The sequence below is a fragment of the Telopea speciosissima genome, chromosome 8 (assembly GCF_018873765.1).
Source record: "Telopea speciosissima isolate NSW1024214 ecotype Mountain lineage chromosome 8, Tspe_v1, whole genome shotgun sequence".
Lineage (NCBI taxonomy): Eukaryota > Viridiplantae > Streptophyta > Magnoliopsida > Proteales > Proteaceae > Telopea > Telopea speciosissima.
This window is the reverse complement of record NC_057923.1, coordinates 35,006,730-35,026,162: the sequence shown is the minus strand read 5'-3', so window position 1 is coordinate 35,026,162 and position 19,433 is coordinate 35,006,730. Positions and strand designations below refer to the sequence as shown.

The 19,433-nt window shown below is 42.2% G+C and overlaps 1 protein-coding gene across 1 annotated transcript; it reads right to left on the bottom strand.

Annotated features, from left to right (window-relative positions):
* Nucleotides 1-18,851: 18,851 nt before the first annotated feature.
* LOC122672255 lies at nt 18,852-19,223 on the bottom strand. The gene has a single exon (XM_043869748.1). The coding sequence runs from the start codon at nt 19,221-19,223 to the stop codon at nt 18,852-18,854; it is 372 nt and encodes a 123-aa protein (XP_043725683.1).
* Nucleotides 19,224-19,433: the final 210 nt, after the last annotated feature.

The window sequence follows — 19,433 nt, the reverse complement described above, 5'->3', positions numbered from 1 at the left end:
CGCCTTCTCTCTCTTTCCTTCTTTCTTCTCTTAACTATCGGAAATAGTAGGAAAACGAAAAAAGAGGGTTGGGCCCTCCTATTTATAGGCCTCCTTGGCACTAAGGCCAGTTTGGCCCTGCTGTCCCAAATTCTAGAATGCATTTTTAACTGAATTCATGCCCATTTCAACTACATAGGTGGGGCCCACATGGTTCCAAAGATGGGGAATGGTTTCTGAAATTCCCATCTAAATCTAGGGGGTGTTTACAAGCAATGTACATTGTTCCCATTTGTTTGGAGTACAAAATACAAGTTTCAAACACTCTGGGCGTTTCACTGGGCATTTGGGTCAATCGACTAGTGCATCGCCCAGAGAATGAATCCCTACTATTTTTGTTGTGGCCTTTCACAGGGGTTGGGGCTTCCACTTGGGCACCTCTCCTACACCATTTCCATGGTAAAATGAACATTTGTATGGGCATGGCCCCCACGTACTTATCAGAGAGAGAGATTACCTAGAGTTTGAGCTGTACATGAGGCAGTGGGCTGAGCAGCTACATGGGTCTACAACCCATCTCCTCATAGGTATGATGGATGACATCCTTGGGGGGTTCCCCACTGATTTTAACCACATGGGTGATACACCACAATGTGCTTGGGTGGTTGGTCTCAGGCTCATATCCTTCAGGTAAAGTTCCAGTCAGTTTGGGGTAGGTTTAACATTCTCCCCACCTTACAAAAATTTCATCTCTGAAATTGGCTTACCCAATAGCTCGAAGAGTTGAGGGTATTTATCTCGCATTTCTTCCTCGTGCTCCCATGGCGCTTCCTCTGTTGAGCAATTTCCCCATCGAACCCTAACGAACGCGAGCGTGCAGTTACAGAGGTTATGCTCCTTTCTGTCTAGTATCTCCATCGGCTGTTCCTCGTAGGTCATATCAGCATTTAGCTGCTCTGGTTCGGTCGGGAGTACATGTGTCGGGTTGTTGATATATTTTCTTACCATCAACACATGGAATACATCATGGACGCCTTCTAAAGATGGCGGTAGGGCCAGTTGATACGCTACTAGTCCAATCCTCTTTAGGATTTCATATGGGTCGATTTATCTAGGGCTCAGCTTTCCCTTCTTGTTGAAACACAATAAGCCCTTTGTTGGAGAAACTCAAAGAAACACCTTCTCACTAACTCCAAACTCAATGTCCTTCCTTCGATTGTTGGCATAGCTCTTTTTTCTGGACTGGGCCGCTCTAATCTTTTCCCTGATCACATTTACTTTTTCACAAGTTACTTGTATCATCTCAGGACCTAGATATTTTCGTTCTCTGACTTCGTCCCAGTATAACGGTGTGCGGCACTTTTGGCCATACAAAGCTTCATATGGTGCCTGCCAATGGTGGAGTGGTAACTGTTATTGTAAGCAAATTCCAAATGTGGGCGTCCCAACTCTCCTTCATTTCTAATATACAGGCTCTGAGCATGTCTTCCAGAGTCTGAATGGTTCTTTTGAACTGTCGTCCATTTGGGGATGAAAAGCCGTGCTGAGATCTAGCTGGGATCCTAGTGCCTGTTGTAAACTCTTCCAAAATCTTGATGTGAATCGGGAATCCCTATCGGACACGATGCTGACAGGTATGCCATGCAGGCGTATCACATTTTCAATGTAAAGCTGAGCGAGCTTTTCCATCAAGTTATCTTGATGGGAATAAAGTGAGCTACCTTCGTTAACATGTCAACTATTACCCAGTTTGCATTCATTCCTTTTCTTGTATTGGGCAAATTGGTCATGAAGTCCATGGTAATTCTTTCTCATTTCCATTCTGGAATCGAAAGCGTTTGCAACAATCCATAAGGTCTGTGTCTCTCCGCCTTTATCTGCTGGCAGGTGAGGCATTCAGACATGTGTAGTGCTAGAGTTTGCTTCATTCCGATCCACCAATAGTACTTCTTTAGATCTTTATACATTTTGGTGCTTCCTGGGTGTATTGAATAAGGTGAATTGTGCGCCTCCCTAAGAATCTGGTCTTGTACATCATAATCACTCGGCACGCACAATCTGTCTCTGAACTTTAATGCCCCATCGTTGGCCAATGAGAAATCTGGATCCCCATGAACTCCTTGTTTTATCTCCCAGATGATCTTGGCTAGTTGGGGGTCTCTGGGCTGCTTCTCAATTATCTCCACTCGGATTGACGGCTGTATGTCCATAGCTACCAACTATATAGCCGTCCCCTTGATCATGAGTTCCAAATCGAACTTCCGAGCTTCTTCTATTAACTGTTCGCTAACGACCAAGGAAGCAAGGGATGCGGTTTGGGATTTTCTGCTTAATGCATCTGCGACTACGTTGATCTTGCCAGGATGGTATTGAATGTCACAATTATAGTCCTTTACCAATTCTAACCACCGCCTCTGTCTCATGTTTAATTCCTTCTGGGTGAAGAAATACTTCAGGCTTTTGTGGTTGCTAAAGATTTCGTTCTTCTCACCATAAAGGTAGTGCCGCCAAATTTTTAAAGTGAAAACTACCGCAGCCAACTCTAGGTCGTGAGTGGGGTAGTTCTTCTCATGTTCCTTCAACTGCCTTGAGGCATAGGTGACTACTTTTCTTTTCTGCATTAGTACGCCGCCCATTCCTAGTCGGGATGCATCTACGTACACAACCATGCGATTGGTGCCTTCTGGAATGGTTAGCATTGGTGCCGTTGTTACACTTGCACCCAAAATACATAGTAATTTCCCAGAGTAAATTGAATTTGTACTTACGAGTATCACAACACGGCTAACGGTCGACACCTGTGACCTTAAGCTGTGACAGTCGAAGGAAAAGCTTAAAACAAAGATTAGAATTCACACCTTGATGGGCGAGTGGACCATACAATGGGTAAGCTTTGAATCCTAAATGTTTGGTATACATACCCTCCTCGAAATCCTTGAGTTGTGGGCCAAGGCCCCACAACCTCTAATGTTGATTTCGGCCTTGACAGTAGGGACGGAACCACCTTGACTGCTTCCTTCCGATAATCCGTCCATGCTATCATGCTGGTTTTATGTGTTTTCTTATGTGGGGCCCATGTGCCTGTGTTCCAGACACCGTGCCTAGGTCTGCGGACATGGTGGATCCCCATCTTTGTCCTCTTTTTGTTGTTGGACCTTATTTGTGGGCCCACAGGGCCCAAATCTGATTTTAATAAGTTTTAGTGATAAAGGCCTAAACCAAACAAGACTTAAGACCTTAACACTTGAGGTTTTAATGAGAAACCAAATGGACCTTAACACTTGGGGTCTTAAAGGAGAAACCAAACTGGCCCTTAGGCCCAACATGAGTTAAATTGGATTTTAGGTCAAGGACTTAGGCAAACAGACCCTAAGGTCCATTTTAGTTATAAAAGGAGGAAGCTCTTAAGTTTTCCTCATTCCTCCAAAGAGCAAAAATGTGGGAAGGAGAGGAGAAAAGGAAAGGAAGAAGGAAGGAGAGGAAGAAGAAGAAGAGAAGGGAAGAGAGAAGAGAGGGAGCCTTACTGTCCTCCCCTCCTATACCTCATCTCCTCCCTCCCGTCTTGCTGACCGGACAAGGAAAGAAGAAAAGGAAGGAAAGGAAGGAAGAAGGAGAAGGAGAAGGAGAAGTAAAAAAGGAAGGGAAGGAAGAGAAAAAGGAAGAGGGAGAAGGAAAGAGTAAAGAGGGCTCACCTAGCCTTGTTCCTGCTGCCTCCATTGAAGGTAAGCCATCTCTCCTTCTCCATTTCTCTATTTATTAGCTTAGGGTTTTGGATTTTGGGATTGGGGATGACCTTGGATTCCACTTGGGACTTCGTGCCCTTGTGTGGGGCTTGTTCTTAGTCCCTTTGGGTGCCATTGCATACCCTTACTCATCCCATTGATGTACCATATGACCCAATCCATGAAAACCTATGTTTCCATCCAAAAACCCAAGGTTAAGGTGGATAAATGGGATTCCTAATGAACTTTAGAAGCCTCCCTCACAAACCCTTGAGGCCATTGATGGCCTTAGGAAGCAGTTTGGAGGAGTTTTGGGTTGAAAACCCGGGTTTTGCTGCTGGCGGAACATCGGACGGAACCACTCTGCCTGCTTCCGTCCGTCATTCCAAACCCCTTAGTATTTCCACAGGGTATCGATGGAACATCGGATGGAACCACTGCTGATGAATCCGGCCGCTGCTGACAGCTTGACCACTACTCAGTATTTTTGCCATAACTTTGTCTATACATATCATATCAACATAATTCAAGTTGCATTGTAAACTAGACTCAAAGGGATATATTTCCTATGAAGCAATGTAGGACCCAATACAAATGAAAGACCCTCAAAAGTGGGACCAAACACTAAGGTTATGTTTTGACAGCAACTTTAGAACATAACCTTAACCCGGTGACCTCGCCCACTTCGGGACTGCTTGTGTAAGAGTTGATAAATTTCAATGAGGTTTAATTACCACCTACATTGACCACCCTAAACATACTAATTAAGTGACCTAAGGTGGTGCCAAGGTCTACCCTTGATACCCTCAAAACCTCCCTTGCTATCCTAAGGGACTTATGACCTCAACCTAGAAATGGAAGACCCTAAGGTGAGACCAATCCATGGAATCTCTCAAGGCCAATGAATGATATGTGACATTATGCCCTTGGGAAGGTTTAGGACACCCTCCCCTAGCCCTTGAGGCTGTTGGACCTCAAGGAAGAAGGCTGGGAATCAGACTGACTTAAGGATTTCATGTTCAGACTCGAGCGGAACCACGAAAGGAACTACCCTGACTGCTTCCGTCCCTGCTGTCTTTTGTATTACTTGCTTATCACACTTGGGACTCCTCATGGGTCCCACCTACACCTCCTAACACTATGTTTCCTACGTCCCTAGGCTACCTAACTTGTGCGGGAGAGCGTGTATCCAGGTAATCCATACCAAACACATCGAACGATATTCGAACTATTGGTGAGTGGGTTTTAGGTCTTATTGGGTTTGCCTATATGCATCTATTCATATATATAGGTGTAATGCTAATATCATAATCATAACCATGCTTGCATTATTGCATATATTGTTATTGGATGCTGGTGATATGGATTATGATGTAGACTTTATTGGGTTTCGGTGTCGGAGAGTGCCGGTACTGGGATCCCAAATTATATGAACTGATGACATGCATGACTCTTTGCATGAATGCGCCGTGTTGTGCTGGTAATTAGGTGTTAGATGGAATGGAACATTGATACACCTAGATTACCTCTCGACATGATAGAACCATGTAGTATATCTGTGGATAGGATCTTTTTCTCTTATGCTACGACCCTTACCAACAGGGATTTAGGTGTTAGGTAACCATTGCACCGGAATCTGTGGAGTGTGGGAGAGACTAGTCAAGGTAGCAAGTGGTTATCGGGGTCTGCCTCTAGGTGGTGATGGCCATGACTGGTGCGGGTCCCTAGTGGTAACTGAGGTTTTCCTGTGGTGCCATAAGTGACCCACAGTATCTCCCGAGTTGTTGTAGTAGCATATACTTGACTTAGAATTTCGCATTAGGTGGAAAATATATATTAACATTTACATGCATCATGGACTGTGTAAATTATTTGTATGTGCATTCCCCATCCCCTCACTGGCTCAGTGGAGCTTACTCCCATTGCGCAACTCTTTTTAGTTGTATGCAGGTGATGTATGACGATGATCCTCCTTTGATGTGGATTGATCGGAGCCTATGATATTGGACCTGGATGTTGGTGAACACTCAAGAACTGTGTCATCGGGGCATAATTATATCTGTTGTTATTTTGTCTATCATAAGCATTGTATATATTTAGTAGTAATACTACTGTTTCAGTTTTCAGCTAATCTTTTGGGTTGAAATGTAAAACATTAAATTATCTATCACGTACACTTTGAATCCTTTTGTGTTTTTAACGCTTCCGCTTATTTCTGATCTTTTGGAATTTAACATTCCTTTACTTTCCGCACTCTAATATTACTATAGTTTAATATTGGTTTAAGACTGTGAGTTAGCCACTGCATCAAGATCCTAGTAGTGGTTGGGATGTTGATAACCATCCTAGTCATAACCCTTTTATAGTATTTTATCCCTTGTCAGGATGGGGGTGTGACAGTCGTCACCAATCGATTTCTTAGTTCTTGGAAACTTTTCTCGCAAGTGTCATCCCATTCAACTTTCGCACCCTTCTTCGTTAGCTTTGTTATGGGTGCCGAGATGCGTGAGAAATTTTCAATGAATCGACGGTAATACCCAGCTAATCCTAGAAAGCTACAAATCTCTGTAGCATTCTTTAGAGTCTCCCACTCGAGAACCGCCTTTACCTTGTTTGGGTCTACTTTGATGCCATCCTTGGTGACGATATGTCCCACTAATCCAATCTAGTGGAGTCAAAACTCACACTTGCTGAATTTGGCGAACAATTGGTGTTCCCTTAATTATTGTAATACGTACCCAAGGTGTTGAGCATGCTCCTCTTCACTTTTGGAGTAGATTAGAATGTCGTCGATGAATACAATGACAAACTTATCTAACACATCATGGAATACCCTATTCATCATGTCCATGAACGCAGCTAGGGCGTTGGTTAACCCGAATGATAACACCAAAAATTCATAATGTCTGTATTGGGTTCTGAATGCCGTCTTATGAATGTCGCTACCCTTAATCTTCAACTGATGGTACCCAGACCTAAGATCAATCTTAGAGAAAATCCTTGCACCCTATAATTGATTGAATAGGTCATTAATGCGTGGCAACAGGTATCAGTTTTTGATTGTGAGTTTGTTCAATTCCTGATAATCGATGCACATCCGCATGCTTCCATCCTTCTTCTTTACGAACAACATGGGTGCTCCCCAAGGAGACACACGCTTGGTCGAATGAGTCCCTTCTTCAACAAATCTTGTAACTAAACCTGCAGGTCTTTTAGCTCCACATGCGCCATTCGATAAGATGCCTTAGATACAGGTGCCGCATTAGGGATTAAATCGATCGCAAACTCCGTTTCTCGATCAGGCGATAGCTGGGTTAGATCTTTTGGGAAAACATCGAGAAACTCCCTAACAATATCAAGTTCTTCCAATGGCCTAATCTTCGCCTCGGTGTCCATTACCGTGGCCAAATAGCCTTGACATCCTTCATCTAACAACCTTCGTGCTTGAAGGGCGAATAAGGTTATTCTCTTGGGTTTCATCATCGGTTCACTTTGATAGGTGAAAATCAAGCCGTCATTCAACTTGAATAAGATCTTCTTCTCTGCGCACATGACGTTTGCCCCATAGGAGGATAGCCAATCCATGCCTAATATTACGTCAAAGTCCTTCATGTCGAACTTGATCAGGCGGGCGGTCAGGTTCTTCCCACAGATTTTCACTAGACAAGGGTCGTAAACTTCCTTTAGGCTCACGACGCTTCTAGTTGGTATGCTAACTACTAAATTGTGCCCTATAACCTTTGGTTGGATGGTCATCCTATCCGCAAAAGTAATAGAAACTAAAGAGTGGGATGCACCCGAGTCGAATAGCACTCGCGTAGGGCCAGACGATATAATCAACATACCTAAGGTTTTATGTGAAGATAATGATGCAATCAAATCCCTTGCATTCGATTAGGTTGATTCTAATAATTTAGTAGTGTTATAAACACGTACATGTCATCACTTTTGGGTTCGCCTTCGCTTCTTCATTGGTCAGTGCGAACACTTTTCCTTATGTCCAGTTGTCCCAAGATGGAAAGGGGTGAGCGACAGACTGGAACGGCGGGTGAGTGTTGTATCTGCGGCTTGTACAGTTTCTAGCTAGGTGCCCAGCCTTGTTACACACAAAGCATTTGTTGGCTTGTGCAATGGAGGGAGAGGCCTGGCTTGCTTGGCTCATTGCAGGTCGAGATGGCGGGGCAGCAGTTGTCGCTTGGCTTGGAGTGGGTTGAGCATACTGAGCAGTCCAATTGTAAGTGGGGATGGAAAGATTGAGAGGGTTGGCCAATATCTTGCCGTCGGTATTGTATCGGGTTGGGACTCGAGCTAGTTCCTCGAAATGCCTTGTTTGGCTACCCGAAGTTCTGATAGTTGCTTGGCCTTTTGCCCAATCCAGGCAACGTAATAGTCTTCTCCTTCAGTCTACCCTCCATGGACTTTGCTTTGTCGACCATCTGTGCATAGTCTTGAATGTCCAAGACCGACAAAATGGATCTGATCTCCGGCTTGAGTCCTTTCTCATACTTCTTTGTTTTGCTGGCTTCTCCCTTCATGTGCTCCAGGGCGAAATGAAACAAATCTTCAAACTGCTGCTGGTAATCCAGCACGATCTTCGATCCTTGTATGAGGGCAGAGAACTCGGCTTCCTTCTTATCTCTAAAACTCTCAGGAAAATAGTTCTTAAAGAAAACTTCTTTAAACTGATCCCAAGTAGGGTTGGGATGAATTGCCTCCAAGTTAGGTCCCGTTGCGTTCCACCATGCTTCCGCCTCATTTTACAATTGATATCCAACACATATCAATTTCTGAGCATCGGTACATTTGAGTACGTCAAATGCTTTCTCAAAGGCGCTAATCCACCTTTTCGATTACATTGCCTCAAAATTTAGCTTGGAGAACGTAGGCAGCTGGAGTTTCTTGAATCTCTCCATCACTTTAGCAGTGGAGCTGACGCATATCAATTTCTGAGCATCAGTACATTCGAGTACGTCGAATGCTTTCTCTAAGGCGCTAATCCACCTTTCCGGTTACATTGCCTTAGAATTTAGCTTGGAGAACGTAAGCAGCTGGAGTTTCTTGAATCTCTCCATCACTTCAGCAGTGGAGCTTTCAGCGGCGTGTTGAGGCACAGGTGGTGGAAATTGCAAGGGCTGATTGGATGGTGGTGGTGGCACCACTTGCTATTGCATTATGGTCGTGAACTGTGTAGTCATCTGGCCCAACAACTCCTGTTGTTGCTGCATAGTCTGCATCATGGTGGTCATGATGGTGTTCACCTCTCCAACTGCCATTCCTCGCTGGGGCACGGCTGCAGCAGCTGGGGCAGCTACCGGTGCCGGATTTGGGATGACTCGGGGTACTCTCGGCAAAGTAACAGATACTTCAAAGTTCTGAGCTTTGGTTCTATCCAGTAGCTCAACTTCTGGAACGAATCTAGGGCCTCTTCCACGACGACCACCCCAGTTGGATCTTGTGTTGACCATGATTGATTTCTAAAAGGAACTTTGTGTTTAATATCTCTACATCTCTTGGCGAGGGGAAAGTTCTAGTTCAGCTTAAGCATGTAAGCTATCATTTCTACATTTTTGGTGTAATATCATCAGTATTATAACAAGGGAAAACAACTACTAAGGACAACATTCTCCTAGGTTACAGTTTATTGGCAATTTCATATATCGAAGAAATTTTATAACATGGAGAATCATGTAAGACAACAGAACAAGTTTCTATAGTAGGAAGACCATCTGTTTGGTTTACACCTATATCTAGCAAGCGAGTCATTCCAATTTCTTTCCTGTAAAATAGGCCTATGTGTGCAGGTACTCTAGGTCACTCCTAACCCTGTCTGCTAATGCGAGGTAAATAATGCGGTCCTCCATGCGACAAGTGTTAGCAAGTGCCAGATATACAACTAAGTACTTTTTTGCTTGGGTTTTAATTCTTTAGGTCCGAGATATTCTCTTTCTTAACTGCCTAATGTGAAGCATGTCGTTGGGGTCTTCCAAGCCCGAACAACACAATCAAACTCTGCCCTGGAGAAATTTTGGGCATTAGACTCCTATGGTTGCCTTAACTTGGTGAACATACTTAACACTACATGAACTTAAGCAATATGATCATGAATCTTAAATGGAATAACTCGAGGACATACACAAAAACAACAGTACTCTATAGAATCTAACACATCATTCAGGTTTGGGCATGTGTTAAGAATGAAGCTAACCATACCTTTCTATATTTCCTATACTAAATAATGAACCCGGTCAGATCACTAACAAAATAGGTTCCTAATGCATGTGAGTTGATATTGGTGGGGTCTAACTTTTTTGTAGAAGATGTAGATGTCCTTAGCCATAACATTCCTATCTATCTATGTTTGAATTTCAACACACATTACTCACACACAAGTTATACACCCATGCTTATATACATTGTTTATGTATAAGCACATATACACGCAATAGGTTTCTCTTCAAAATTTTATATTGCATTAATATGTTTATTATTATTATTATTATATATATATAGATGTCATCATGACCAAACAAGTGGTTTAGAGGGTCCCTAATACCCTTTTGATGCAAGTTAATATAAGCCCAATCATCAAAATCACATTTCCTACTGTCAGCCATTCTCTGGGCGTTTCACTGGGCGTTTGGGTCAATCGCCCAGTGCATTGCCCAGAGAATCGAAAGATGCATTATATACAGTCCAAGACTCATTTTCCCTATTTCCTTCTTCAGTTTGAGAGCTCTGGACCTCCTAGGTTGCATCCAAAAGGTTTTGTAGGTTATCCCCATCATTCCTAGGCACTCTATCACCATTTCTTCGCACCCATACCCTAGGGGAGTTCTAACGAATTTCTCTTCTTCTTTCCTCATTTTCTATTTTTTTTTTTGATTGTAGATTGTAAAACCTTATCTCCCTTTTTTTTTTTTTCTTTGTTGTGTTGCAGCAATGTCTACCAGTGGAAGGCATAGTACAACAAGAAAAGTGGTGACCCACAAGCGTCTATGATCCGATCCATCGTCATCATCGCCATCACCATCGACCGTGTCATCTCCTACTTCCAGGGATGATTCTTCATCCGAAGACCACGAGTTTGACCCATATTGGTTCTCACGCTATGAGCATGCACGAGATTAGGAGAAGTTCTCTACTAAGAACATTGTGAATGGAAGGGTGGTGCAAGTGGAAGACTTCCACCAGTTCAAACTTTTTACGAGATTTAATGCCCTAGGTTGGGCACTGATGCTGTCTTCGACTCTCCCTTGCTATCCAAATCTGGTTCGGTACTTCTATTGCAATCTTGTACTAGCTTTTGGGGTACAAGGCTTTGGAATCAAGAGTAGTGTGAAAGGGGTGGACATGAAGTTCACTCCAGCTATTTTGGCAGAGATTCTAGGGATACCTGACAATGGTAATAGGTGTTATTACAAGCCTAGGTTAGACATCTCAGATCATTTCTCACTGGACACAAGGAGAATGGTGTTCAAGGCTATTATAAGAGTTGAAAGGACTCCAAAATCTGAGGGGGACTACAAGCATACAGCTAGGATTCTGAGTAGGTACATCTCCTACAATATCTACCCCATAGGTGGGAATCAAGGCAGCATTTCTATGCTATGGGTATACATTACATACAGTTTGATGAGGGCAGGCAAGGGGGGTCCTATGATCAACCTACCCTATCTACTTATGCAGGTCTTGCTCTACCATGCCCAGAACCCTATTGATGGGAACCTACCCTATGGGAGGTTTCTTACCCAGGTCTTTGTGCATTTTGGAGTTTCCCTTAGTGGGAAATATGAGGTAGGTGATGGTTTGAAGCCTATCAGTAAAACCTCCATCAAGAAGATGAAGATGCTGGGTGAGCCTGAGAGTGCCTCAGAGGATGAGGATGTATTGAGAAGATGGAGGAGGGAGATGAGGAAGCTGAGGAAGCTGAGGAAGCTAGAGTTGGTGGTGATGAGGATGAGGCTAGAGATGCTGCTGATCAGGAGGGCGATCCAGTGGATCCAGACACACAACTCGGTGATCTCCCCACTTATGATCCTACAGATGCTTCTGGTTTGTAGGTACCACCTCTAGCATATGAGATTTATGGTTGGGTGGATATGATGGCATAGTTCAGAAGCTTACATACCTAACTTGCCCAGATGTCATCGAGGATGGACCGTGGTTTTACTTCCCTGGAGGGGAGAGTGGGCTCTATTGAGCAGCGTCTGGACTTCTGGGATTCTTATTACCAGGGTAACTCGCAACAGGCACAGCCTCCATGTAGCGGTGATCCACCTCAGGAGTAGTTCCTCCAGTTCTGGTGCTTTCGATCCAGGAACCCACGTCTTATTTTCCAGTTCTACTTTTTATATTTTTCTTCTATTCATGCTTTATGTAGTTTCCTATTATCAGTCCTATCTCTTTTCCTTCTAAGTTGTGATTGGAAGTAGTACTTCCAACCAAACATGATGTAATGGCTTACACCAAATTTTGAATTTTATGAATATCTTATCTTGCTAGTATTATGTTGATCTCTATGGTGTGTTTTTCTCAATTTATCTCATGTTTGCTAAGTTTTTATTTGTTTGACTTTCTGTTATTTATTATCTTATGTCCACTGTTTGTGAATGCAGAAAGAGCTTCTCGCTCTAATACCAAGCTCTGTCACACCCCAAACCACCCCCTGGGAGGATTAGGTAAGTGATCCGAATTGCACGGTAGCAATCTGCCAAACCCCAAGGATCCAGAAGTAGTTAATATGATTCACATATACACACACCCATAACAATGGATAAAAATAGAAACACAGAGTGCTGCGGAAGCTAATATTTACATTAAACTATCAAAGATAAAATATTTATACAATGTAACATTGTTCTAGTTCTTGTTCTCTCACATCATACAACTGGTAGTCCCAACACTTCTAACCAATAGCTTTACAATATAAATAAAAGGGAGCAGGATAACATGAGCCCCGAACAAAGCCATACAAAAAGGGGATTAGTTAGTAGATTCCTATCTACATCAAAAGAATCCCTAGGTTAGAAGAAATCGGCTGCCCACCCTTCAAGGGCCATCCTCAACAATCACCGTAATCACCTGCACTAGAGGGATGACCTCCGACCAGGTCTAGACCCACACAGTCATAATCAACATGACTCTCCTACTCGAAAGGAGTCTCCCAGTCAACATGACATCCACCTATAATATCATCTAACAAAAGAGACATATACAAGAGTGTGAGCTCCACCGAACCCGTGAATGAAATACAAACCATGCATGCACATGCAAGCACAACCATGAGCCTATATACAATGAGGTTCATTAATATTATTTAGCCACCTATCAACAAAACTAAGTCAGGTTCTGTGCTACTACAATCCCCAATACATGTATCCCTGGTGCAGTACACCTATTGTGTTGTTAGAGAAAACCAGTTGGCTCCCGCATCAATCACCAAGGTCAACCTAACCAGCCCTCTAAGATTAGTCTGTCATACCACCTTTCACCATTTTGGTATAGCATTTTTCCTTCTGGCATTTAGCCGAGTAATCACCATTTTGGTATAACATTTTTCATTCTAGCATTCAGCCAAGTAATCACCATTTCGGTATAACATTTTTCTTTTCTGTTCTTTTCTTTTTGATATAGGTTTTCTCACAGACATCCAAGACCTTAACCCCTATTGGCAAGGGTTCGTAGCATGGGTGATGATACTCTAGCCCAATGCATTCTATATGGCATAGTATGAGTCGGGTGGTGTCAACCACATCCCATTCTACGGGCTACCACAGGGCTCATTTCCAAGCCGGCTACGGCCTAGCAATTTCACATATAAGCATTATCATCCATTTCCAATGTTCATCAAATAAGATTCAAAATTTAAATAAGAATGTAAAGCAATTTAAAGTAATTAGAGACAGTAAATATTGTTGTTGTCGTTGTCATGACCCATTAGTCATGTTAACCCCTTCCCGTAATACACCCATTGAGTTGTCGGAGAAAACCAGTCGACTCCCGCATCAATCACCAAGGTCAGCCCGACCAGCCCTCTAAGATTAGTCTGTCATACCACCATTCACCATTTCAGTATAACATTTTTCCTTCTGGCATTCAGCCGAGTAATCACCATTTTGGTATAACATTTTTCATTCTAGCATTCAGCCAAGTAATCACCATTTTGGTATAACATTTTTCTTTTCTGTTCTTTTCTTTTTTATATAGGTTTTCTCATAGACATCCAAGACCTTAACCCCTGTTGGCAAGGGTTCGTAGCATGGGTGATGATACTCTAGCGCAATGCATTTTATATGGCATAGTATGAGTCGGGTGGTGTTAACTGCATCCCATTCTACGGGCTACCACAAGGCTCATTTCCAAGCTGGCTACGGCCTAGCAATTCTACATATAAGCATTATCACCCATTTCCAATGATCATCAAATAAGATTCAGAATTTAAATAAGAATGTAAAGCAATTTAAAGTAATTAGAGACAGTAAATATTGTTGTTGTCGTTGTCATGACCCATTAGTCATGTTACACCTATACTCATGGTGTAATTCCACTCACCTTGCACTAGTCCCGCTTGCTCTTCAGTCAGCTTAGTCCCTGCTGGTATCTGACACTGCACCTTGAGCTCGGGGTTATAACCTAAGTTAGCCGGACCATTAAAATATGTCAAACATGGTTTAAAAGTAGGTCTAGGTTTAATCAGATCCAACTTTGAACACATAAACATTATTTATAATTCTCTGGGACTTGCACTGGGCCTTTGGGTCAAACTCCCAATGCATCACCCAAAGATACAAAGCCCATGTTTTTAAGAGTTTAACAATAAAGTTTGCCTAAACATAGTCCTAACAACCCCATAAAATAGTACCAAGGTTCCCAGATCATGTTGGGCTAAGTCTGTGTGTGGGTTCCTAGCTCTGTGGGATCCACTTGTGCACCCAAGGTATGGATGACAACAAGGATTAATGGGGTAGGGATTTTAGGTCATTTATATGTTCTCCAGACTATTCTAGACCTTTTGGTGATGGTCCAAAAGGCTGGAAATAGATCAGGGACCCAACAGCACCACTGGGCGTTTGACTGGGTGTTTGGGTCAATCGCCCAGTCACTATTTAACATGAGTTTTGGCTCCAAAATCAGTATTTGGCTGCTGATTTGGCCATAATTCGGCCATGGATGATCTCAGAGGGGGTTCTAACACCTGCATAGAGCTGAATGGGATGAATTTAAGGGATTCAAAGTCTGGTTAATCATTTGGGAGTTGGTTTGGGTTCTGACATCACTGAGATTGACCAGACATGGCTGTGATCAGTGGCTGAACACCAACAATCTCACAAAATAGATCAATTATGAGTCATATTTGGTTCATTGCAGTAGTTATCATGGCTAAGGGTCATATTACATAGCATGCATGCAAGGTTGGGTGTCTCTGTGCTATTGTCCATGAACTATAAGCAAGGATTTAGCTAGGATCATGGCTGGAATTGAGTTTAGTTATGTACACAAGTTATATACAACATAATATCGATTTAGATCATGCTAAAACATACATGAATGCAAGATCCAAGGCTGCCTTGGGTCACTAGATGGTGATTCTACATTTTATATACTAGGACAAGTCTAAATGGCTTATAGATTTGAGCTCAACACTTAGAACAAATGTAAATCAAGGTAAGGAGAGTGTTTTAAGTTCTGGATTGATTACCTAGCTGATGGAGAAGCTGATCCTAAGCTCTAATCTCACAATCCTTCTTCTCCTTCTCTCTCTTTTCTTCTTTCTTCTCTTAACTGTTGGAAATAGTAGGAAAATAAAATAAGAGGGTTGGGCCCTCCTATTTATAGGCCTCCTTGATACTAAGGCCAGTTTGGCCCTACTGTCCCAAATTCCAGAATGCATTTTTAATTGAATTCATGCCCCTTTCAACTACATAGGTGGGGCCCACATGGTTCTAAAGATGGGGAATGGTTTCTAAAATTCCCATCTACATCTAGGGGGTGTTTACAAGCAATGTACATTGTTCACATTTGTTTGGAGTACAAAATACAAGTTTCAGACACTCTGGGCGTTTGGGTCAATCGCCCAGTGCATCGCCCAGAGAATGAATCTCTGTTGTTTTTGCTGTGGCCTTTCATAGGGGTTGGGCCTTCCACTTGGGCACCTCTCCTACACCAGTTCTAAGGCAAAATGAACATCTATATGGGCATGGGCCCCATGTACTTATTAGAGAAAGAGATTACTTGGAGTTGGAGTTGCACATTAGGCAGTGGGCTAAGCAGCTACATGGGTTTGCAACCCATCTCCTCATAGGTATGATGGATGACATCCTTGGGGGCTCTCCACTGATTTTAACCATAGGGGTGATACACCACAATGTGCTTGGGTGGTTGGTCTCAGGCTCATATCCTTCAGGCAAAGTTCCAGTCAGTTTGGGGTAGGTTTAACATAACAACAGTCCAGTGATCCATACTAACTACATGACATATATTCTGTCTAGTACATAGCATTGCATACATAAGGCTTCCAACTGCTGAACCGTATGAAATCCCTTTCATAGTATCTATAACCTCAGGAGTCTATGGACATTGCAACTTAGAAAGTGTAATGCCATGTCTAAAAGGAACGTTTCCTCTTAGAATTTTGCATTCTAAATTTATCCAAAATTTTGTCTATGTAATTAGCTTGGGACAATCCTAAAATTCTAAGTTTCCTGTCTCCGACTACTTTCATGCCTATTATGTATGTGGCATCACCTATGTCTTTCATTGAGAAATTTGTAGATGGCCATATCTTTACAGAAGATAGCATTCCTACATCATGCTTGATGAGAAGTATGTCATCAATATACAAGACAAGGAAATAAACAAAGCTCCCACTGAACTTCTTGCAAACACAGGGTTCATCAAGACTCTGATCAAATCCAAACTCTTTGATTATTTGATTGAATCTGATGTTTTAACTTCTAGATGCTTGTTTAAGTCCATAGATTGACTTCAACAACTGCACACTTTGTTCTCCTCTCGTTGAGTGGTGAAGCCCTCTGGCTGGGACATATAAATATCCTCATCAAGATGTCAATTCAAGAAAGCTATTTGGACATCCATCTACCAGATCTCATAATCCAAGTGTGCTACTATGGCAAGTAAAATTCGTATGGACTTTAGCATTGCGACTGGTGAGAAGGTTTCCTCATAGTCTATGCCTTCTCGTTGGGTATAGCCCTTGGCTACTAGTCTTACCTTAAATTTCTCTATGCTTCCATCAGTGCCTTTCTTCTTCTTGTAGATCCAGTTACGCCCAATAGGTCTAATACCTTCATGTGGATCCACTAGAGTCCAAACGCCATTGGTATACATAGAGTCCATCTTGTTTTTCATAGCATTCTATCCATCTAGCTGTATCTACATCTCCTATTGCTTCTTGGTAGGTGCTAGGATCCGAATCCAAAGAGTCGGTGACCATATAGAACTCTTCCAATTCGTTTGATTTCTCACTAAAGTAAACCAAATGATCAAGATCTCTAATTGTCGTTCCACTGCGCCTTGGTTCTATAGGAGTTACTATCGGTGGTGGTGGTTTAGTGGTGGGTGTAACTGGGACTATCACAGCATTAGGGTTTTCCAACTCTTGGATGACTACTGGCTCAGATCTTGTGATGATCTGCTCATCTTCAAGGAACATTGTGTATTTACTAATAAACACTTTTTGCTCCACTGGGTTATAGAAATAATACCCAACGGTGCCTTTGGGATAGCCTAGAAAATGGCATCTGTTAGTCCTAGATTCTTGTTTGTTTGCATGCTGCCGTTTCGCATGTGTAATGCAGTCCCATACACTAAGATGTTGTAGACTAGGTTTGTGCCCTGTCCACAACTCATATGGCATCTTGGGTATAGACTTACATAGAACCCTATTCAGAATATATATCACCGTTTCCAAAGCATAACCCCCAAAATGATAAGTGCAGCTGAGAGTATGTGAGTATCGATCGAACCATGTCTAACAGAGTTCGATTCCTTCTCTCTCACACACCATTTTTTTGTGGTGTGTCTGGTGTAGTCAGCTGCGATAAGATACCCCTATCATGTAAGTGATCTATGAATTCATCAGATAAATACTCACCACTTTGATCAGATCGAAAGCATTTGATACATTTATCTAATTGATTTTCAACCTCGGCTTGGACCTCTTTGAAATTTTCAAAGATTTCCGATTTTTAGTGCATTAGATAAATGTCTCCATATCGTGATTAATCATTGGTGAAAGTGATGAAGTATTAATATCCCTGCCTAGTAATGATATTTAATGAGTCACAAATGTCTGAGTGGATTAAATCTAACGTACTGGTGGCTCTCCCTCCTTTCTTGGGAAAAGGTTGCTTAGCCATCTTTCCTTGTAAGCATGATTCACAGATGGTTGCACCTCAAGACTTTCGAGAGGTCCATCCTTAACCAACCTGTTTATCCTGTCTACTCCTATGTGGCAGAGCCTGAGGTGCCATGGGTATGTTTGATTATCTGAAGAATATTTTCGTTTCGTTACACTAACAGTCATACTGGAACAAATGGATTGATTCAAGACAGAATTAAGAAAGTAAAGGTCATTCATTCTAAAACCAAAAGCAACATGTTTGCCTCTTTAACTAATGATCATATCATTATCAAAAGAAATTTTATAGCCATCATCTATGAGTCTTGAAACAGAAATCCTGACACATAATAACAATTATTTAATCTTAAAGTTCCAATACTACTAAAGCGAATAAATATGTTCCAACAGCTACTATGTTGACTTCATCTCTAGTTCCTACTCTGAGGGTGATCTCATTCTTTCTTGTCCTTCAGTTCTCCTAAAACCCCTACAACATATTGCAAATGTGTGCGGTGGATCTAGAGTCCACACACCAGATGTCAGTTGGTCGTACAAACAAAAGTGATTCAGTAACCAAAATATCAAAAATACATGTCTCTGTCTTATCCTTCTTCAAGGAAGCATGGTACTCTTGGCAGTTCCTCTTCCAATGTCCTGGCATACTGCAGTAGAAACAATTTCCCTTTTCAGCCTTTGCCTTCTTCTTCTGTACCCCTCCCTCTTTCACCGTGGTTGACTTGCCTTTCTTCCCTTTCTAAGTTCTCTTCTTCTTTTTTGTTCTTTGAAGACTAAGAGCTTTTCTCAATGACAAGAGCTACAACTTTACTCTTCTTGAGTGTACTTTTTGCTTCAACAAGCATGTTAGTAAGCTCAAAGACATTCTTAACCACTACTTTATTCATATGGTAATTCATAGTGAATGACCCATATGCATCAGAGAGTGAGGCAAAAATGGTCTCAATTTTAAAATTGAGATCGAACAAAATGCCAAAACCCTCAAAGTCCTGGAAGTGCTTATTAAGCTTCATCATATGATCCAGGGTGGTGCCATCAGCCATCTTTGATGCAAACAACACTGAGGATATCCTTTGGCGCGCAAGACAATCTTGCTTACCAAAGGTTGTCTCTAGATGTTTCATCACTTCTTTGGCGGTCTCCATGTCATCACATGAACTTTGCATGCTCTTTGTCAATAGAACTAAGTATGTAGCCTGTGGCTAAAGCATCCTTCTGTCTGAAAGACTCCCAGGCAATATAGTCATCCCTGTCAGTGGTTTTGGGTAAAGGAGGTGTATCAGAAGTAAGCACACTGTGGATTTTCTCCGCTTTCAGAACAAGTATAAACTTTCGCTTCTAGTCTAGGTAATTAG

Bases quoted from the DNA above. Each gene is read 5' to 3' on its own strand.
- LOC122672255 (XM_043869748.1), bottom strand. From the start codon at position 19,223: ATGGAGACCGCCAAAGAAGTGATGAAACATCTAGAGACAACCTTTGGT.